At 57.9% G+C, this 21,513-nt stretch overlaps 1 protein-coding gene across 4 annotated transcripts; it reads left to right on the top strand.

The window, feature by feature from the left end:
• Positions 1–1,606: 1,606 nt before the first annotated feature.
• On the top strand, positions 1,607–21,089 carry ZNF335 (zinc finger protein 335). 4 transcript variants are annotated; one of them, XM_039249402.1, is made up of 28 exons: positions 1,607–1,682; positions 2,357–2,607; positions 3,827–4,067; positions 4,894–4,971; positions 5,227–5,526; positions 5,621–5,755; positions 6,808–6,954; positions 8,236–8,488; positions 8,576–8,753; positions 9,726–9,838; positions 11,145–11,163; positions 11,295–11,411; positions 11,487–11,563; positions 11,646–11,806; positions 12,524–12,756; positions 13,678–13,771; positions 13,889–13,983; positions 16,815–17,074; positions 17,880–17,991; positions 18,078–18,452; positions 19,246–19,388; positions 19,469–19,623; positions 19,714–19,817; positions 19,909–19,986; positions 20,176–20,259; positions 20,342–20,407; positions 20,491–20,572; positions 20,665–21,089. In XM_039249402.1, the coding sequence occupies exons 2-28, from the start codon at positions 2,407–2,409 to the stop codon at positions 20,790–20,792; spliced, it is 4,029 nt and encodes a 1,342-aa protein (XP_039105333.1). In that variant the 5' UTR covers positions 1,607–1,682; positions 2,357–2,406; the 3' UTR covers positions 20,793–21,089. The 4 variants fall into 4 exon arrangements, with proteins under 4 accessions (XP_039105333.1, XP_039105331.1, XP_039105335.1 ...); XM_039249400.1 differs by having other exon boundaries at positions 5,618–5,755; XM_039249401.1 differs by having other exon boundaries at positions 1,668–1,682; positions 2,391–2,607; positions 5,618–5,755.
• The last annotated feature ends 424 nt before the right edge of the window (positions 21,090–21,513 follow it).

The following is a 21,513-nucleotide window of genomic DNA, read 5'->3' as shown; positions in this document are numbered from 1 at the left end:
ACCCAGACCCACTTCGCTGCTTCTAAGAAATCTCCCCATCAGAGCTGAGGCCACAACTACAAACTGCATGTTTTGGTGGGAGGAACCCTGGATTCTCTTTGTAATGGAAGGACCCTGATATGTTGTTTCCAAGGACCCGTGACCTTGGGCCACGAGCTTTCTTTCGTCTCTGGGCCTTGGGCTCCTCTTCTGTTCCATGATGAGGTTGTTACCTTTTACATCAGGACATTCTGCAATCTTGTGATTTGGTGGCAAAGGCCAAGGTTAGGTTGAGCCTTAGTTGGGCTGGGGATGGAATGGGTGCTGTGGGACTAGCCCCTAGCACCCCCGACATCCTTGGGAGAGGTGACTCGGTTAGAGGCAGGATATATCCTACTGGCAAGTGGTGGGGCTTGGGAGTGGCTCTGCAGAGCTGAGAAATCGGGTCCTCCTAGGAAACCTGCCCAGGGAGCACCAAACCAACCTGCCACCATTCATTGTTGACCCAGCTTTCCCGGGCTGCTCTGGGGGCCTGGTCCTGCTGCATGGGGATGGACGGAGGGGGGAACGAGGGGGCCTAGCCCATCCAGAGGCCACATGCTTTATTCCCCCTCCCAAAGCTTGCTCCTAGTAAAGGACCAGGGAAACCTCAGACTCAAGTACACACAAATTCTAACAACTCAGAGCACCTTTTGCCTTTTTAAAGAGTTTTTGGTTTGTTTGTTTTTTTTTTTAACAGGAGCTTTTGGAGATTCTTCCTCTCCTACCCCGTTTGTTATTCAATTGAGGACGATAACTTGCGCACTGCAGAATTAGGCACCAACAAGGGCACCAGGCTCCCTCACAAAACACTACCTAGGCTTAAACAGAAAGCAGCGTCACAGGTGGCATTTGCAGCCTCAGGGGAAGGGCTGTAACCTTCAAATACATCTCTACACAGGTCTACACTGAGCAGAGGAGGGTTGTGGAGGAGGTCTCGACCTCCAGCTCTATTAATGCAACAGATACGTATACAAAGTTCATTAAGGGCCGCGCACCGATTCACTCCATTTCTCTGAGTGCCTTGTTGTGACTCTGGACCAGCCACTTCTAATCTCCAGGCCCGAACAGTTTCCCCATCTGGACAAGGATTATATGCTCACTCCCCCGCCCAGGACACATCAAATCCAATCGGGAAGGATTCGATCAGGCTCGATAATAGCGTTAAGTCATTGGTCCAGAGCCAGGCGAAATGACTAATGATGTCTACTCCTCTTCCGCCAAGTCAAAACCTCCCGGTCGTCGCACACTCCCGGGAGCGGTTCCGGGAGGGGCGTGGCCAGGCCACTGAGAGCCACGCCCCCGAACGGTGGGGCAGCCTTCGCCGCGCCCAACCCTGCGGCCCAGGAAAGGGACCCAGCAGTGACGTCGCATTATTACTCCAGTGTAACCCTCCGCCAACCGAGAAAGTAGTTCCCAACCCCAGCGGACTCCGTCGCCCATACTTGGCGATATATAAAATCCTAGACTCTCTCCGGACTGGACTATGGTTCTGAGGCTTCAGGGCGACCTTCCGACACGCCGGAAAGCGGTCTTTCTCTGGGTCGGCATAGGAAGTAGTTCCGGCTCACGGTGGGCCGATGGGTCCCTCCGCAGCGGGGGAAAGAGGATGGCGACCTCGTCGATGCCGGAGTCGGAGAGGTGCGCGGCTACGAAAGCCTCAGGTGAGCGTCTGGTAGTCAGGTCGCCCCACTGCACCCTGCCACGAAGTGGGGCCAGACTGCGGGGATAGCCGGCGGCGAGCTCCCGGGCCGGCGGGGCTGTCCGAACAGGGCCCCGGGGTCCCAGGCCCTTTAGTCGCTCTCGCACTTGCCTGAGCGGAAACCCGGCGCCGCCACAAGATGGCGTCGGGCCTGGAGCGCAGGCAGCGCCGGGGACAGCCCCGAGTCGCCAGGCCCCGGGACCGTCGCTGTCAGCCCCCTCCGCATGGGAACCAGGGGAGGGGGGAGCGAGCCACTGACCCAGGGGGCCTGCGGGCTGTACCACCGACCCTGCACTCGGGGGGACTCGGGGGGCCGAAGGGCTAAACCACTGAGGCCCGATAGGGCTCTTAGAGCGAACCACGCTGCGGGCATCATGGAGGGGACACGGGGAGGGTCAGGATTACCGGCCACTGACCACCCTCCTGGGGCTGGGGAAGGGCTCTGGACTGCGAGGCCAGGCTTCTCGGTCCTGTTTTCCCAAAGCTCCTGTCTCTGTACACGAGAAAGCCTCTCCCCGTCGGAGACTCAGTCTTTGCACCTGCGAAATGGGCGCACGGGTGCAGCTGGGTGGGCCGTGGGGGCCGGGGCCGGGGAGGAGGCCCACCTGTTCCAGCCCGCGCCACCTCTTCTGGCAGAGTGAAGGATCCAGACTCTGCGCCTCCTTGTCAGGCGGCCCCCCGAGCTGATGGAGGAGAACGAGGTGGAGAGCAGTAGCGACGCGGCCCCTGGGCCTGGCCGCCCCGAGGAGCCCTCTGAGAGCGGCTTGGGCGTGGGCACCTCTGAAGCCGTGTCGGCCGACAGCAGCGACGCCGCGGCCGCGCCGGGGCCGGCTGAGGCCGACGACTCCGGTGTGGGACAGAGCTCCGACCGCGGCAGCAGCTCTCTGGTATGGACCGTGCTGGCCGGCGTGGGTGGAGGCAGGGACCGCAGGCGGCATGGCTGGCAGCCAAGGGCAGGAGCCAGAAAGGCCGGCTTGGAACTAATATTTGGTTTTGGTTTACGGTGTGTCGGGCACCATGCCGAGACCCTAACACGAATTTTCCTAGTTCAGCCACATACCTTGTAAGGCACATCACTCTTTTCCACATCTTACGGGAAGGGAAATCGAGGCATAGAGAGCAAGCAGACAAGAGCCAAGGTTTAAATCTAAGCCGCGGCCTTACCCGCTCCACTACCCACTATCTTCCCTCTTTGAGACGCAGGTGTCCTGCTTCACGTCTTGCCTCTACGTCTGATTCACCGGGAGACCTCACTGAGCTTCATTCTTCTGTCTGTAAAATGGAGCAGGAATGCCTGCCTCGGAGAGAATGCTCTTGGAAATGCTTTATAAAACTATCTCCTTCGGGCTCTGCCATTCCTGGCTCTGTGATCTTGGACATGCCACCCCACTTCTAGCTTTCAGTTTTCTCATCTGTAGAGTGGGGATGATAATACATATGCTTTTGTGAGGATTGAATGAATTAGCATATACAAAGCAATGGAAACAGTTATTGTGTTCACATCATCACAACGATGATGGGGTCCAGGATTTCGTTAATTCAGCAGAGATGGGCCTACCTTGTGCCCAGCTTGTGCTGGACCCTGGGGATGTAGCAGAGCACAAAGACAGATGTGGACCCCACCTTAATGGAAAGTACAGTGTGACTTCGGAGATCTTACACTAGAGAGTGAACCATGGTGGGGGCCAGTGACAACTGCAGCACCAAGGACAGAGGGGTCCTGCTTTGGCTTGGGGGTCAGGGTTAGCTTCCTGGAAGAGGTACCAGGTAAATGGCGGCGGGAAGGCTGGGCAGGAATTGGCCGTGGTGCAGCGCTGGGAAACATTTCAGCCGGAGGAAATAGCTCATTCAAAAGCCCAGTGAAAATAGTTCTGGCTGGCTGTTGTGTGGGTGTGGGGATTACGGGGCCTCTTACCTGACCAGAGCTGGGGACCCTGCGACTTGTTGTCATGTGGCTCTGTGACTAGAGGGCTTCTCCTGGTCATCTGTGGGGCTGACGGTGTGGATGCCTCTGCTCACCACAACCATGGAGCTCTGGTGGGTGGCAACCGGCCCTGCCCGCTCCGTGGCTCCTAAAATCCTTCTCTCCTGTTTCCTGTCACCCAGGAGGAGGTGTCTGAGAGCAGCTCGAGCACAGACCCCCTGCCCCACGGCTACCTGCCTGATTCGTCTTCCGTGTCCCGTGGGCCAGTGGAGGGGGTAGCAGGTGGCCCCGCTGCCCTGGTGCACTCCAGCGCGCTCCCGGACCCCAACATGCTGGTGTCCGACTGCGCGGCTTCTTCCTCGGACCTGGGCTCAGCCATTGACAAGATCATCGAGTCCACCATCGGGCCAGACCTCATCCCAAGTGAGTCAGGCAGAGGGTGGCAAGGCCAGGCCCACAGGGGTCTTCCCCGTGGGGCCCAGCAGAACCGGCCATGCCAATGTAGGCAGATAACCCTGCCAGTCTAAGTGTGTGACGGGAACAGTGGCCTCTGTCTCATAGTGGTAAGTGAGGGGACGATTTAATAAGACAGTTCAGTGTAGTGCCTGGCATGTGATAAACACTCAATTAATATAGAAATAATAATACCTAACTTCGTGCCGGAGTTCGTTCTAAGCGCTTGACGTATGCTAGCTCATTAACCCTCCCAGTGACCCCAAAAGGTAGGTGCTGTTACCATCCTCAGAGTCGCGAGGAGAATTCTGCGGTACAGAGGACCCACTGCCCCCAGCAGGTTTGGGCCGTGGGCTCGGACAGCCTGACTCCAGGTTCTGTACCCCTGATTTGCCCCAGTGTACCTTCTGTTGTTACTGGTGTAAAGGCCGCAGGCTTCGAATAGTCCCGGGGCGGCTTGGAAAGCCAACCCTGATAAAGTGATGCAGGGGCTAGGCCTTGACCCTGGAGAAGTTGGGAGACAGGAAGGGAGACTCTCCAGGTTTAGGGGTCAAAGGCGGGGCAGCTGGGGCAGCCGAGGCATCTGCGTGAGTGTAGGCCGGCTACGGGGCCAGCCTGTCACACACACCGGACCCCCAGCAGCCCTGTCCTGGGGGGACGCACACAGGGCCAGGCCACAGAGGAGGCTCAGGGGGCAATGCAGCTGGTTCAGAGTTGCATAGGTAAGCCAGAATGAATGTGGGCAGTGACAATTGTTCTTGTCAGCTGGGAATCCCCTCCCCCCATCTCTGCCCAGGCTGCATCACCGTAACCAGTGCTGAGGATGGCGGGACCGAGACTGCACGGTACCTGATCCTGCAGGGCCCGGACGACGGTGAGACCCCCGGCAGCAGCCCCGGGGAGCCCTGCAGTGGCCGAGGGAGTTGGAGGGGGGAGGGCCCTGGCACAAACTCACTGTGTGATCCTAGCAGGTTACCCATTGCCCTGAGCCCTAGTTTCCCCACTGTCGCTGTGGTGGGGGCTGGGGTTCTGGGATCCCTGGGCCTGCCTGGGAGGGGCAGCTGTTGCTCATGGCCAACCTTCTCCTCCGCCTCCCTTCCCTCCCTCTCCCTCACCTACCCACCCGCAGGTGCCCCCATGGCTTCGCCGATGTCCAGTTCCACCTTGGCCCACAGCCTGGCAGCCATCGAGGCCCTGGCTGACGGCCCCACATCCACGTGCCTGGAGCCCCCTGAGGAGGCACGGGGTAGGCCCAGCTCCGCAGCACAGCCGCCCCCCAGCTCCGGCACCGAGGAGCCAGACCTGCAGAGCCTGGAGGCCATGATGGAAGTGGTGGTGGTACAGCAGTTCAAGTGCAAGATGTGCCAGTACCGGAGCAGCACCAAGGCCACGCTGTTGCGCCACATGCGGGAGCGCCACTTCCGACCAGGTGCGTTGACGGTAGCCTGTGCGGCTGGGACTGCACAGGGGCGGGGGAGCAGGGACCAGCCAGACGTGGCAAGCTTCTCTTCTCTTCACAGCAGCAGCAGCCGCCGCTGGTAAAAAAGGGCGTCTGGTCAGGAAGTGGGGCACCTCTGCCAAGACCCCGGACGAAGAGGGGCCAGAGGAGGAAGACGATGATGACATTGTCGACGCTGGTGCCATTGACGACCTGGAGGGTAGGCCACCTTAGCTCTTGGGAGTGCCATCCCCATCCCCATCTACAAATACCGAATTCCCTCTGGCCCACATGGAGGGCTGGTTAGGAGGAATTGGTACACGCGTGTACCTCCAGTGAAAGACAGAGGAGTTGGGGCTCTGGGGTCAGGACCACTGCGTGTGGTTGTGCAGGCTGCGCACTAAAAAAGATCACCTCCTCTAAGAGGGCCACATTTTGCATTTATCCCAGAAAAATAGAATAAGCTGCATATGAACTTCTTTTTTTGTAGCTATATTTTAAAAAATTAAAGGAGGGGCGCCTGGGTGGCTTAGTCAGTTAGCGTCCGACTTCAGCTCAGGTCATGATCTTGCAGTTCACGAGTTTGAGCCCTGCATTGGGCTCTGTCCTGACAGCTCAGAGCCTGGACTGTGTTTCAGATTCTGTGTCTCCCTCTCTCTCTGCCCCTCCCCTGCTCACACACTCTCCTTCTTTCAAAAATAAATAAAGTATTAAAACATTTAAAAGTAAATAAGTTAAAAAAAAAAGATAAAAATCAAGCTCAATCAGAATTATCAGTGGGTTATTTTACTTTCTGTTTTTATGCTAGTCTTTTGGAGGCCAGTGTGTATGTTACACTTAATTTTGTGTTAGCGTAGGCCAGGCACATGCTCTCGGTAGTTGCATATGGCCAGTGGCTTCTGCACTGAAACAGCACAGTCATCAGAGTTTGTAGACTTCAGTGTTTATTCCAGCTGTCTTCTAACAGTGGCCGTAAAGTGTCCTAAGGAAGGCATACCTTTTTCTAATTCCCATAGTGGTGCTGCCTGAGTTAGTGATAGGAGTCAGGAAAGGTGCAGAGAGAGGATTGCAGAGGCTTGGAGAGAGGGGCTCATAGTGAGCCAGGGGGAAGCCAGGAGGGATTTTTGGAGGAGGCATCACTGGTTGATAACGCTTGAAGGAGGAGTCAGCAGGGATGGAAAGAGGGCCTCTTCCCAAGGAAGCGGGGCCAGGGGTCAGGGCTGGAAGGGCGGGTCCAGCACCAATGCCCACCTTCTGTTCCGGTCCCCGCAGAGGACAGTGACTACAATCCGGCCGAGGATGAGCCTCGGGGCCGGCAGCTACGGCCCCAGCGCCCTGCTCCCAGCACACCAAGACCCCGCAGGAGACCTGGCCGGCCTCGGAAGCTGCCTCGCCTGGAGACCGTGGACCTCCCAGAAGGTGGGAGTTGGTGGGGTGGACCATGGGGGGCGCTGAGGGACGGCCTCCTTCCCTGCTTGCTTCTGTGGAGCCCTGGGGACTGAGTGTGCCGCGCTGGGCAGCGTGTGTCAAACCAGGGCCACCTGCAGGCCACCTCGTAAAGGGACGGCCCTCCTAGACCAAGCTTGAGAAACCCTGATGTAAGCAAGATACCAGCTTTGTGACAGGGCCTCTCGGTGGTGAGGTGTTCGAGCACAGGAGAAGTGGGAATCTCTATAGTTGAATTAAGAACATAAGTTGTGAGTGTGGTTGCTGAAATGAGACCAATTCTGAGGTCTGAGACTGTCCAAGGAACACTGACTTGGAACATTACAGGCTGGGGACTAGAAAGCATGAGCATGGCCGCGAATGGCCCTGCTACCTACGGTCTGTGTGACTCCAAGCCCGTTACTTTGCTCTTGAATCCCCTGTTCTTTTGTTAGGAATGGAGGTGATAGCACCTGGCTTTCAGGGTCGCTTTAAGGAGTAAATATACCCCCCGTAAAACACATGATGATAACTCTTTGTGTACATATACTTCACTGGAGATGGTTATGCATTTTTAGTGTAGATCTGTATGGGAAGGCACACATGTCCCAGGCGCAGGCCTTAGGGAATGTTCTCAAGGTGAACGCACCCCAATCAAGAAACAAGATGTTACTGGCATTGTCAGTGTCGCTTATGAGTTTTAAAACATTGCATTGGGATACAATTGGTGGTTTTGAATAGTAGCAAATTCCAGTGGTTCGGACTTCAGAAGGTTAGGAGTGTCGCTCTGTTTTCTCCCTTCTTCCCATCCACCCTCTGGCCAGTGGCTTCCCCAGGGAAGGCCAAGGCTGAAGTACTGCTGTTGCTCCCAGACCCTAGAATGTTTCCATGAGGTCACTAGAGCAGCACTTATCAGCTTCATCTGATGGATGGGAAAATGAGACTCGGAGAGGGCGGTGGCCTTGCCTGAGGAGGCACCGAAGGCCGGTGTCCGAGCTGAGCCAGCGCGCAAGTCTCTTGATGGGGAGGTCGCCAGGTCTCCTGCTGCCACTGGAGACTGTCCTGTGTCAGCTGTGCTGTGCTAGCAGCATGTCAGGTGCAGGCGAGGCCTGTGTCCACACCGCCTGCTGCCTGTGTCTGTCTGCGTCTGTCCCGTGGCCTGACGTGCCCATCAGTCGTCAGTGACCATGTTTGAGGGTCCGACTGGCCCCTGGCACACTTGTCCACATCTGTCCTGGTATAGCCACGGCTGATTTGCCACTGTGTCCGTGATAGGTGTGGAAGGAGAGTCTCTGGTGAGTTCCCAGAGCGGCCAGAGCCCTCCAGAGCCTCAGGACCCCGAGGCACCCAGCTCCTCCGGCCCAGGATGCCTGTTGGCCCTGGGCAAGGCCGACGGGGGCCCCGGGGACCCCGGCGTGAGCCAGTCAGATGCAGAGAATGCGGCCCCCTCCTGCCAGGACGAGCCCGACGCCCCACCCCGCCGCCGGGGTCGGCCCTCCAGGCGCTTCCTCGGCAAGAAATACCGCAAGTACGTGGAGCAGACGTGAGGGTGGGTGGGGGTAAACAGCCTGGCAGCCCCGGCCCGCCACACCTCTTCCCACCACCCTCCTGGCAGGTATTATTACAAGTCCCCCAAACCGCTGCTGAGGCCCTTCCTGTGCCGCATCTGTGGCTCCCGCTTCCTGTCCCATGAGGACCTGCGCTTCCACGTCAACTCCCATGAGGCCGGGGACCCCCAGCTCTTCAAGTGCCTGCAGTGCAGCTACCGCTCCCGCCGCTGGTCCTCGCTCAAGGTGCTCGGCAGGGAAGGGGAAGCAGGGCAGGGGAGGCAGGGTGCGGGGCCGGGGTGGAGGCCTGCCGAGCCAGGAGGGAGTGGAGTCAGCAGGTTTGCTGGCACCTTCTCCTGACCCTTCGTAGGTACGTGTCTGGGCTGCTGCGGTGCTGAAGGAGCTAGGGAGGTGCCACAGGCACTTTTGCAGGCTGCACACTGCGCGGTGGTGTCACATCTGGGGAGGGGGGTGCTGTTCACGCCGCAGGCTGCACAGACTTGTTCGCCACACTTGCTGGCAAACCAGCTTTATCTAATTCTGTGTGTTAGAAAGTTCCCCAGTAGATGGCAGTAAGGTGTCTCAAGAAAGGGGTTCCTTTTTGTCATTTCCCGTAAGTGCCAGTGGGCCTGCTGTGACCCTAAGCATTTTTTATCCGGTGCTTGGGGCTGGTACGCGTGCTCAGAATGCTCACTCGCGCAGCCTGAAGAGGCTGTAGGTATCGATAGTCCCGTTTTACCGACTTGGGGAAACGCGTGGCTTGACCAAAGTGAGGCAGAGCATCGGCCATTGTAGAGGGGGGTGGGGCCTGAAGCCCCTGTGCTTTCTGCATGCGGCACTTCCTCCCTCAGATGGGGACCTGTGACCTGGAAGTCGTCCTCTGGACCCCTGCGGGGGCTGGGTTGGGTCAGAGTGCAGTGGGCTGTGCCGCTTGGGTTTGGCTCCCAGCTTGGCCGTTCATAGGTTCACTGTGGGGCCCCAGCACGTTACTCCCCTGTGAGCCTCACTTGCTGCCTCTCTCAGATGGTGAGCCAGCACAGAGCCTGGTGCAGAGGACATGCCCTCGTTGGGGGGAGTCCCCAGCCCTTAACAGGCTCCGGCCCTTCCTGCACTCGTTCTGGGAGTGGCTCCCACGGCAGCACTGAGGCTGTTGTGGGCACAGCTTGGGGGCGAGGGGGAGGCCAGCCCAAGCCCACTGCCCGTTTGCCTCTGCCCTAGGAGCACATGTTCAATCACGTGGGCAGTAAGCCCTACAAGTGTGGCGAATGCAGCTATGCCAGCGTCTACCGGAAGGACGTGGCCCGGCACGCAGCCGTACACAGCCGAGACCGGTCAGTGCGCGTGGGTGGGGTGGGCCGGGGCAGGAAGCTGAGGCCCAGCATAACCACGTCCCCCCTTTACCGAGCACCTGCTCTGGGCTGCACCATTCACAGCACATCACAGACATCTGAAAGATAAGGCTGTTCATCCCGGCTTACTTGGCCCAGAGCAGTAGCAGGGCCTGTCGGGTTCTTGTTCTGTCTTCTCCCTGCTATGCGCTTTGCAAGATGGGGGCTATCGTTGAGGGGATTAAAGGAGCTCAGAAAATGATCTGAAGATCTTGCAGACTCCCAACTCTCAGAGCACTGACAGAGCAGACATGGGACAGATGGGTGGAGGAAAATCCTTAGGGGCCCCGTGATTGCTCACTAAGTTGTAATTAGATCTACAGCTTCGGGAAGGAGTTCACTCTGCCTGGGGTGGTATGTGAGCAGAGGTTGGACACAGGAATCCAGAAGAACAGTGGCTTTCAAACTGTACTTGTGGAAAAGGCTGCTGTCCACGATGCTTATGGGTTCTCTTAAGAAAAGGGGAGAGGGAGGGATGCCTGGGTGGCTTAGTCGGTTAAGCGTCCGACTTTCGCTTAGGTCATGATCTCTTGGTTTGTGGGTTTGAGCCCTTTGTCGGGCTCTGTGCTGACTGCCAGCTCGGAGCCTGGAGCCTATTTCAGAGTCTGTATCTCCCTCTCTCTGACCCTCCCCTGCTCACGCTGTCTCTCTCTCTCTCCTAGAAATAAATTTAAAAAAAATATTAAAATAAAAAAAAAAAGAAAAGGGGAGAGGGGAAGTAAGATTAGGGACACCAGCTTGAACACCTGCTTCACTAGCTCTTTCCTGCAGGATTTCTCAGGGCCTTTAAAATGCACATGTATTTTGTGACATAAAGAAGGCACCATTCTAGCATTTTTTTTTTTTTTTAATTTACGTTTATTTATTTTTGAGAGACAGGGAGAGGCAAAGCACGAGTAGGAGAGGGGCAGAGAGAGAAGGAGACACAGAATCCAAAGCAGACTCCAGGCTCTGAGCCGTCAGCACAGAGCCCAACATGGGGCTCGAACCCAGGAACCATGAGATCATGACCTGAGCTGAAGTCGGACACTTAACTGACTGATCCCCCCAAGCGCTCCCATTCTAGAATTTATTTACAGCATGCCTCTGAGCATTTCCCAGCAAGCTGCACTTGGGGAAACCCTGTCCTGAGAGGAGGGCTCGGCTGAGCAGTGGGGACACTCAGGGCTGGGGCGGCCCGGTCAGTGAGAGAGTTTGTGGTAGGTTTCGGGGGAAGCAGTGGTCTAACCCCTATGCCTTTCTCCCTCAGGAAGAAGAGGCCAGACCCGGTGAGTCGAGGGCCTGGCCCGGGAAGGGAGCTTGCTTGAGGGCTGCTTGTCAGGTGGGGGCAGGAGGTAAGGTGTTCCCGTCTCTCCTCCCTACTTCTCTCTCCATCTGGTTCCTTCTTGTCCTTTCCCAGACCCCGAAGCTGAGCTCCTTCCCCTGCCCTGTGTGTGGCCGTGTGTACCCCATGCAGAAGAGACTCACACAGCACATGAAGACACACAGCACTGAGAAGCCCCACATGTGTGACAAGGTGGGTGGGGCCGGGGGCAGGGGCGCGGCCTCTCCGGGGCAGTCCCCCATCTCTAACTCACCCTACCCCTCACAGTGTGGAAAGTCCTTTAAGAAGCGCTACACCTTTAAGATGCACCTGCTCACGCATATCCAGGCTGTCGCCAACCGCAGGTATATCCCCGAGGAGGCCCCTGGGGCTGGAGCACCCCACCCGACCCCACCGCTCAGCCGCCCTCCCTCTCACCACGCCCAGGTTCAAGTGCGAGTTCTGTGAGTTTGTTTGTGAGGACAAGAAGGCACTGCTGAACCACCAGCTGTCCCACGTTAGCGACAAGCCATTCAGATGCAGCTTTTGCCCCTACCGCACCTTCCGAGAGGACTTCCTGCTCTCCCACGTGGCTGTCAAGCACACAGGTCAGGCCGGCCCCACCCCGCCACGGTGAGCCCTCAACTTGCCATGCCCCTCATCGGCAGGCTCGGCTCTGTCCGTTTCCTCCCCCTCCGCAGCCCGGGCCTCACAGAAGGAAACCCCCTCTGGGGTGTCGCCCACTCTCCTCGCCTAAGCCAGCTCTTGTCTGTGTGGCCCAGGGCTAACTTGCCCTCTCTGAGCTCTGAGGGGGCAGTCAGAGCACCTCCTATCCAGTGTTACACAAGTGGGTTCCGGTGGTGTCTGCAGCCCCGTCTGCACTGGGCGCTGGGAGCTGGGGAAGAGGTGTTTTCGGAGGCCCCAGCCTCACACATAAAGTAGGAGAAGCGGCATCACGTGCTTGGCCCGTAGAAGGTGGACAGAACAGTTGGTTCTTTCTCCTCCTCGGTGCCCAGCCCTCTGACGGGCACACTGGAGATTAGACATGCTAGTGGGCCGGATCCCTGTCTGCCCAGGGGAGGTGATTCCTAAGAGAAGAGTGTGGTCACCTGACATGAAAGTAAAACGCCGCTGGGACGGCTGTGAGGCCCGAGGTGGGCCTGGTTCCCTTCTGTCCTGCGCCGCTAGAGAAGACAGCAGCATGTGTTTGCCTGTCGTGGGGAGTGAAGCCCAGGGAGTGAGTCCATCAGAGAGGCCCTGGGGATCATGGAAGGCTTCCTGGAGGGGGTGGGGAAGGCCAAGCACCCCTCCACCTGTGCCTCCAGGGGCCAAGCCGTTTGCCTGCGAGTACTGCCACTTCAGCACCCGCCACAAGAAGAACCTCCGCCTGCACGTGCGGTGCCGGCACGCCGGCAGCTTTGAGGAGTGGGGGCGGCGCCACCCGGAGGAGCCCCCGTCCCGCCGGCGCCCCTTCTTCTCTCTGCAGCAGATTGAGGAGCTGAAGCAGCAGCATAGCGCAGCCCCTGGGCCGCCCCCCACCTCCCCGGGACCCTCTGAGGTAAGCTCAGCCCAGCGGGCAGCAGACAGAAGAGTCTCGGGAGCAGGGGCCAGGATGACAGTGTCGTGTCACCTCTCTAGGCCCCAGCATCCTCATTTACATATTGGGGACAACAAAATGGTCCCAGCTTCTCCAGGTGAGCAGATGAGGTCACAGACATGTCAGTCCTAAGCTCCGAGTGGGCATGGCTTTCCAGTGCCAGTAATAGAGAATGGAAATACGAGTTTAATTGTGGCAATAGTTTATTATTCTCTTACATAAAAGAAGTCCAAAGGTCAGCAGCTCAGGGCTAACTGGGTGGCAGCTCTGTGGCCAGTCATCAGGGACCAAGCTCTCTCAATGTTTTTCCTCAGCTATCCTAGGCATACGACTTTCATCTTTGTGTTTGCCTCATGGTCCTGTGTAGCTGCAGGAGCTCCAGCCTTCTAGCCACATCCAGGCAAGAAGCAGGAGGAAGGGGTGGGTGAAGGGCAAAAAGGAAGCCTGCCTCCTCTCCCTCTGTCTTCCTCATGAACTTAGCCAGAAACTCCTGCTCAGTCACAAGGCCACACTTTACGCTTTACGTAGCTGCAAGGCAGGCCAAGTATAGTCTCACAGCTGAGGACACCGCCTACCCCTCCTGTGCCCCAGAACGTGGACCACCACTATGTTCTGGTAGAACACAGACTCTAGAGTCACTCTTGTGTTCAGACCCCAGTTCTGCTACTAACTAGCTGTGGGATCTTAAGCCAGTTGCCTCATCTGTCTGAGCCTCGGTGGGTTCCTCTGAGGCACTGAGCTGATAAGTACCTGGCAGCGTAGTTGTGTGAGGATGAGACAAAGCAGCAGAGGTAAAGTGCCTGACATCCAGGAGGTGCTTGGTAAGCAGTGCTCGAGTCCAAGCTGCCCCCTCTCAGGCTTGGCCACGTCCCCACCCCGCAGATTCCCCCCGAGGCGGCACATTTCCAGGCACCTGAGACCCCCCCGCTGCTCTGTTCCGACACCCTTGGTGGTGCCACCATCATCTACCAGCAAGGTGAGGCCTAGGGGAGGGCGGGAGCCTGGGGAGCTGGGCAGGGACGTGGCACGTGCCAGGCTGGAGGGTGGAGAGGGGTGCCAGCCTGTTCTGAGGCTCAGGTCTCTCCCGACCCAGGAGCTGAGGAGTCAACAGCAGTGGCCACGCAGACAGCCTTGGACCTGCTGCTGAACATGAGCGCCCAGCGGGAGCTGGGGGGCACAGCCCTGCAGGTGAGCTGCCCACCCCGCCGCTGCCTCTCTTATGCAGCTGCCTTAGGTGCCTGCCCTGCCCTGGACCCTAGGAGGAGAGGAAGCTGGTGAGGCAGACACGCCCTGCCCTCGGGACGTGCCCAGTTAACAGGGAGCCGGTCCACTGAAACCCCGTGGGCAGAGGAGGGGGACATACTGTGCCAAGGAGGTCAGAGGGGCTTCCCCCGCAGCTCCAGTTACCCGCGGCCTCTGCCCGGCTGAGCGGTGAGCGCCACTCTCGTGGCTTCTGCGGCCCCACTGGTTCAGGCGCCCTAGCTCCGCGGCCGCCCTGGGCTGCAGGTCCCGGCCAGCTCCTCGTCCAGCCTGGCCCCCTCGTCCCGTGATGCCTCCCGCAGGCCAGGGGCGCCCAAGGCGTTCTCCCTGCCAGCCTGTCTCATCCCTGAACCTCATGCCCGGCAGACCCCCGGTCCCCAGCTCATCATCTTCACTTCTGCCTCCTTGTAGCCGCCTGGGGTCACCCTTACACTCCCCCGCCCCCACTGAGGTAGGGAGAGCTTGGTTACTGGTCTCTCAGCCTCTTGGAAAGATGCAGAATGTGTGTTTGAGAGGATAAATTCCAAGAGCTTGGGGCAGTAATGTGCTTCCGGGGGCCGGAGGGCAGACAAAACTCAGCAGGCGGGAGCCTGGTGTTGGACCTGGAGCTCTTCATAGGATTTCATTAGTGCCTGTGGGGGTGTGTAGTTCTACATTTTTAGATGGTTAAGTCAGTCTTTTATGGTTTTTGCCTTTGATATCATCCCTAAAAAGGCCTCCTTCACCCCAAGATTATATAAACATTCATTTGTATTTTCTTCTTAGGGCTTCATTTTCTTACACTTAAATCTTTACTCCACCTGGAATTTATTTTTGGTGTATGCAGAAAGGTAGGGACTAACTTTACTTTTTTCCCCAAAAGTTGTGCGGTGCAGTATATTAAATCATCTTCCCCAGTGGTTGGAAATGTCCACTTTATCATGTTCTAGATTCCCATGTGTATAGGAGTCCGTTTCCAGACAGGTCCCAGTTTTGTTTTGTTTTTTTAACCTGATTACAAAAACACGTTAAAAGAAACCAAAGTGACCATTAGGAAGTGTTCTATACAGAAAGTGAAACTCCTTAACAGCCCCCCCCCACCAGCCCCCCACCCCGTTCACGGCACACAAGCCTTTCTCCAATTTTGTCCATGTACACGCTAACACGGGGCCATCATTTCTAAAAATGATGGGGTCACACGATTCAGGCTCATCAGCACCCCGCTTTTCAGTGGGCAGCGTGTGAGGCGTGGCCGGGCCAGCACACGCCGGCCTCTCTTACTGCTCCCGTTTCGCATCCGCAGCCACCGCACCGCAGACTCTCTCCACGTGTGTTTAGTCCCATATTGCTCGCTTGTTTCCAGCTTTTCATTAATCGAGGCACATCAGTGCACACTGCAGGGGGCCCTGAAACAGTCTTTAGTTTTAAAAAAGCCCCTTGGGGGCGCCTGGGTGGCTTAGTCGGTTAAGCGTCCGACTTTCTCTTAGGTCATGATCTCGCGGTTCGTGGGTTCAAGCCCCGCGTCGGGCTCTGTGCTGACTGCCAGCTCAGAGCCTGGAGCCTGTTTCAGTCTGTGACTCCCTCTCTCTCTGACCCTCCCCTGCTCGTGCTGTCTCTCTCTCTCTCTCTCTCCTAGAAATAAATAAAACATTAAAAAAAAATTAAAAAAAAAAAATAAAAAATAAAAAAAAAATAAAAAAGCCCCTTGGAAGTAGAATCTGTGGGCCTGAAGGTACGAAGTCTCCTGAAAAGACATGCCAGGGCACATGGCAACCCCTAGCGCGTGCTCCCCTCCACCCTTGCCCACCCTCAGTCTCCCCAAGCTGTGGAAATGTCTTCCACATGGTAGAAGTATGTTTCGTGGTCTTTTTTAAGTTTTTATTTAAATAATCTCTACACTCCATATAGGGCTTGAACCCATGACCCTGAGATCAAGAGTCATGCTCCTTGTGATCTTAATTTATAATTTTGCGACTATAAACGGGATTGAACTACATTCAGAGGCCACTTTATTTCTTCTCTGACCTGTGGCCTGTATCTGTTTTTCTCTTATTGGTCTTTTTAGCATCACTTTTCAGGGATGCTTTATAGATGAGGGAGACTCCCCTTTTCTCTCGAATGAATTGTTAAATGCCACTCCCCCCCACCATTTCTTTGTTTTTTAATTGCAGTTTATGGTTTGTTTTGCTGTAAGCTTTAGCGTCTTTTTCTGTCATGATTATACAAAACTCTTCCCACCCCGATCATAAAATATTTAACCACATTTTCTCTTTATATACTTAGAGTTTTATTACTTTTTGGTCTTCAGTCCATTTGAAGTGACTTTGGAGCAAGATGTGAGGTCAAGCTTTTTTTTTTTCCTAAAAGGGTTTGCTGGCTGTCCCTTTACCAGGATTTCTCAATCTTGGCCTTTTGTCCCAAAGAATTCTTCGTGGTGGGGGCTATCCTGTGCATTGTGGGGTTGTCAGCCACCTCTCTGCAGATGACCCCTAGGTGCCAGGACCACCCCTCTCCCGACGGGGACCACCAAAGAATGTCTCCAGACCTTGCCCAGCGCCCCTAGAGGGCAGGGTTGCTCTCCCCCGGTCTCGTTAAGGTTATTTCCAGGTGCGGGCAGGGCTGGGAGAGCCGGGGCGTGTTGCAGATCATGCAGCAGATCACGCAGCGGGGCTTATACAAATGAGTGGTGGTGGCAGGGGACCTGGCCAGAGTGTGGGTGAGCCGTGAGGCCCTGCACACCAGCCTCTACCTGCTTGTGACACCTTCTGCTTCCATCACAGGTGGCCGTGGTGAAGTCGGAGGACGTGGAAGCAGAGTTGGCATCCCCCGGTGGGCAGCCTTCCCCAGCAGGGGCCGCTCCCCAAGTGGTAACACTCCACGTGGCAGAGCCGGGGAGCAGCGTGGCAGCAGAGAGCCAGCTGGGCACCCCCGATCTGCAACAGATTACCCTGGCGCCCGGTCCGTTTGGTGGGACTGGCTACAGTGTCATCACAGCACCCCCTATGGAGGAGGGGACATCGGCTCCTGGCACACCTTACAGGTGAGACCTGCTGCCCGCCAGGCCCCCTCCAGCCATTTAGAAGGCTTGCTGGGAGGCGCCAGAGAAGGGCCCTGCCCACTAGAGCTGAGTTGGCAGGAGGCAAAAATCGTAATGTGTATAATGCGATTAGCCATCGGGTCGTATTCTCAGGAGGTCGGAAGCCACTATTTCTTGGCTGCTTAGGTGTTTCAGGCACTGGACATTGGTGAACTCACCTAAACCATGCTCTTAAGATCCAGGTGTCCCTCATTGCACAAGTGAGGAAACAGACCAGGGACTTGAGTAACTTACCTAGGCTCAGACATGCAGTGAGGAGTCAAACTTTGGTTCCAAAGCCATGAGCTCTTTGTTCTGGGTGATCCCAGCTCCGACCTTCGGAGCAAGCTCAGGCCCCTTGCCGGCACTGGAGGGAGGCCTGACGGCTTCACTTGGCTTCCTCAACACCCAGCAAGTTCGGGGCAGAAAGATGACATGCTCCCTGAACTCCCGGGCAGTCTAAGAAAGCCCTTGATCCAAGCCTCAAAGTGCCCCAGCACGTGGCTGGGATGGAAAGTGGGATCCCTGGGCCCCTAGCAGGCAGCCCGGTCTCAGCGTCTGCTGTCCACTCCCCACCCCTGCCTGCGGCGCTGCCTCCCACGCTGGGCCTCCCGCAGCCACACTTGGCCAGGCCTGGGCTGGAGTCCGGGACCTCGCTGCCTCACTGCCATCACCCCTCAGCTGATGCCCTTCTTGGGGAAGAGGACCCTGTGGCCTTCCCTCCCCTCCCCGAACCCTGCCTCACTCCTCTCCTCCTCGGTGCCCACAGTGAGGAGCCCCCAGGGGAGGCAGCCCAGGCTGTGGTTGTGAGCGACACCCTGAAAGAAGCTGGCACCCACTATATCATGGCAGCTGACGGGACGCAGCTGCACCACATTGAGGTGAGGCTGGGGTGGCTGGCCCCTCCCCCGTGCCCCGAGGGGCCCCCATCTGCCCCAGTACCTCACGCTCCCCCATCTCTCTACAGCTCGCTGCAGATGGCTCCATCTCCTTCCCGAGTCCAGAGCCCCTGAGCCCGGGAGCCAAGTGGCCCCTGCTGCAGTGCGGGGGACTGCCCAGAGATGGCCCTGAGCCCCCACCTCCAGCCAGGACCCAGCGGGTGGGAGACCCGCAGGGCTCTGCCTCCCCACCCCCTACAGCCAGCAAAGCTCTGGGCCTGGCAGTACCGCCCTCGCCGCCATCCGCAGGCACAGCGTCATCAAAGAAGTTTTCCTGCAAGATCTGTGCTGAGGCCTTCCCTGGCCGAGCAGAGATGGAGAGTCACAAACGGGCCCATGCCGGGCCTAGTGCCTTCAAGTGCCCCGACTGTCCCTTCAGTGCCCGCCAGTGGCCCGAGGTCCGGGTAGGTGCTGCCCCCTTGTGCCTCCCCTGGAGCTCATTTGGCCACTGGTTTGCGGAACAAACTTTAACTGAACACCTCAAGCAGGGTCCGCTGCCCCTCTCTGGGGTCGGAAAGGACTCTGTGAGGCCTCAGCTTGAGGGAACACAGTTTGGTGGGGAAGCAAACCAGACGGTGTGACTAATGCCCCACAGCACCCCCAATGGGAACAGAATGCATATGGCAGAGCAGAGACAACCAGAAAACAGGTCGTGTGGACTGCGTGCTGGCGACGACCGAGCTGGGCCTGTAGGGGCACAGGCACAGGCGTGGCAGCACCAGGCGCACTTAGGGAAATATGAGGCATCTAGAATAAAGGGCACAGAGCACAGGGAAGGTGGTGATGACGTGGAGAAGGCGAGGACAGGGGTTCCGGGCAGGAGGCAGGGGCCCCTTCCCCCGAGGACTACCAGCTCACGTCCCGCCATGCGCGGGATCCTCGCAGCAGCTCAGTGAGGGGAGCAGGGCCCGGAACCCTAGAACATCAGGGCTGGAAGAGACCTTCGGGGGTCCCCTCATCTGAACCTGTACCTTATGTGACAAGGGGGTAAACTGAATCAGAGCAGGAGCAGGACTTCGGAAGTGACCCGATGGCGGGGCCTGTGGCTTTGCCCTCTCTCACAACAGCACCACATCTCCGTCTGGTTTGTACTGGTCACCCAGTTCCTCCATCTGAGGGCAGCTTCCCCGGCAGTGGTCTCTGTGGGGAGCTGCCTGTCCTCACCTGTCACTGGCCCGGACTCTGCCCCTGCTCCAGGCCCACATGGCACAGCACTCGAGCCTGCGACCCCACCAGTGCAGCCAGTGCAGCTTTGCCTCCAAGAACAAGAAGGACCTGCGGCGACACATGCTGACCCACACCAATGAGAAGCCTTTTGCGTGCCACCTCTGCGGGCAGCGGTGAGGCTGAGGACAGGTGGGTGGGGGCCGCTGGGCATGCGTGATGGGGCTGCCCCTGAGCTTTCCTCCCTCCCCCACAGTTTCAACCGGAACGGGCATCTCAAGTTCCACATCCAGCGGCTACACAGTCCTGATGGGAGAAAGGCGGGGACACCTGCCACCCGGACCCCAGGCCGGACCCCCACCCAGACCATCATCCTGAACAGTGATGATGAGACACTGGCCACACTGCACAGTGAGCTGTCCTGGGAGAGCAGGGTGGGGGCTGGGGCATCTCTGCTCTCCCTGGACCTCCCCGTGCAAGCACCCTCTTCTCCCTGCCTAGCCGCACTCCAGTCCGGTCACGGGGTCCTGGGGCCAGAGCGGCTACAGCAGGCGCTGGGCCAGGAACACATCATTGTGGCCCAAGAGCAGACCGTGAGCAATCAGGTGAGAGCCCGGGTTTGGGGGTCCTGCGGGCAAGTCACAGGCCAGGGTCGGGGCACACAGAGCGAGGCTAGAGTGGACTTGGTCCTGGCAGGAAGAAGCCACCTATATCCAAGAGATCACCACAGCTGATGGCCAGACAGTACAGCACCTGGTGACCTCTGACAACCAGGTGAGCACCTCAGCCGGGAGGGCCCTCCCCCCTTCCCCAAACCCCCTCTGTGGGGGAACAATACTTTCCCAGCCACTCCTCCCAGGGTCTGTGTAGCTGCCATCATTGATGGCGTATGTCCTGGACCCCTGCTTGTGCTTCCTGCTCCAGCAGGGCCCCAACACCTGCCTCTTCTCCGCCCTTTTCCAGGTACAGTACATCATCTCCCAGGACGGAGTCCAGCACCTGCTCCCCCAGGAGTATGTTGTGGTTCCAGAGGGCCATCACATCCAGGTGGGCCAGGCCTGGGCACGGATGGGAATGGGCGGAGGGGAGGACAGCCTCCTTAATCACCAGATGGGCTTTCTCTCTCCAGGTACAGGAAGGCCAGATCACACACATCCAGTATGAACAGGGGGCCCCGTTCCTTCAGGAGTCCCAGGTAGGGCCTTTAGGGGGTTGTGTGGAGCTGGGACACAAGCAGTGCTCCTCCAAGGCCACATCTCATTGGCTTCTCCCCTCTAGATCCAGTATGTGCCTGTGTCCCCAGGGCAGCAGCTTGTCACACAGGCCCAACTGGAGGCAGCAGCACACTCAGCAGTCACAGGTAAGGGGGGTGGGGGGCACCCTGAGAACCACGGGGACCCAGGCCCAGCTTCTGGGGCCTCAGGCTCACCGTCCTTTCCCCTCCCCTGGCAGCGGTGGCCGATGCTGCTATGGCCCAAGCCCAGGGCCTGTTTGGCACAGAAGAGGCAGTGCCTGAACACATCCAACAACTGCAGCACCAGGGCATCGAGTACGACGTCATTACCCTGACTGATGACTGAGCCCCGGGGGCCCAACGCACACCATGGATATTGGGGCCAGACCAGCCATGCTGGGGGTTGGGGGGACCCAGTGGGACCCACCTCCCTGTCCCACCTAGGGCCTCCAGACACTGGGCAGCCAGCATCCTGTCACTCTGAGAGAGCCAGACCTGTGCTGCTGGCTTTAGGGGACAGCCACGGGCCCCAGCCAGGACATGCTGGGTGCCCTCGCCTGCAGGCAGGCTTTGGGGAGAAAAGTTTATTTTTGTTTGGATGGACCCACTGGCCCCTCAGTCTCAATAAAGGGACCAGAGTCCAGTCCTGACCATCTTACTTTGTCCGCAAGGACTTGGGAAACGGAGAGGAGGAGCCCGTTACAGCTCTCAAGAGCTGCCTAGCCCCACAGTGCAGCCTGCTTGGCCTCTGTAAGTGCAGGGGCCCAACAGCAGGGCAGGCCCTTGGGGCAGAGGCCTGACACTGGGACAGATGGCTGAGCTGGTAAGAGCCTCCACCCTACCCCACCCCCAGCACCATCAGGCCCTCTTCCTCCCCTGGCCCCCAGGGGAGCACCAGGGGAGCATCTACTTCACACCTAGAGGTCTGCAGGGGAGCTCAGCCAGGTGCCTGCCTGCTCCGAAGCCATTCCCTGAAGCCCATGGTGGCTCAGAGCTGCTCTTCCTACTGACCCTCGTCTGTGAAACATACCTGGCTGCCCACTCACTGGGGTGACTCCAGGTGAAGC

The sequence above is a fragment of the Hyaena hyaena genome, unplaced genomic scaffold (genome assembly GCF_003009895.1).
Source record: "Hyaena hyaena isolate Hyena2069 unplaced genomic scaffold, ASM300989v1 scaffold_335, whole genome shotgun sequence".
Taxonomy (NCBI): domain Eukaryota; kingdom Metazoa; phylum Chordata; class Mammalia; order Carnivora; family Hyaenidae; genus Hyaena; species Hyaena hyaena.
Note: the sequence above shows the minus strand (reverse complement) of the source record. Positions and strands in the feature narration are given on the sequence as shown.

What these genes read in the sequence shown, in the direction of transcription:
- ZNF335 (XM_039249400.1), top strand. Translation starts at nt 2,407, where the DNA reads ATGGAGGAGAACGAGGTGGAGAGCAGTAGCGACGCGGCCCCTGGGCCT. An exon ending in AGCCCCACATGTGTGACAAG is followed by an intron (nt 11,412 to 11,486) that starts GTGGGTGGGGCC and finishes TACCCCTCACAG; the next exon opens with TGTGGAAAGTCCTTTAAGAA. An exon ending in CAGGCTGTCGCCAACCGCAG is followed by an intron (nt 11,564 to 11,645) that starts GTATATCCCCGA and finishes CACCACGCCCAG; the next exon opens with GTTCAAGTGCGAGTTCTGTG.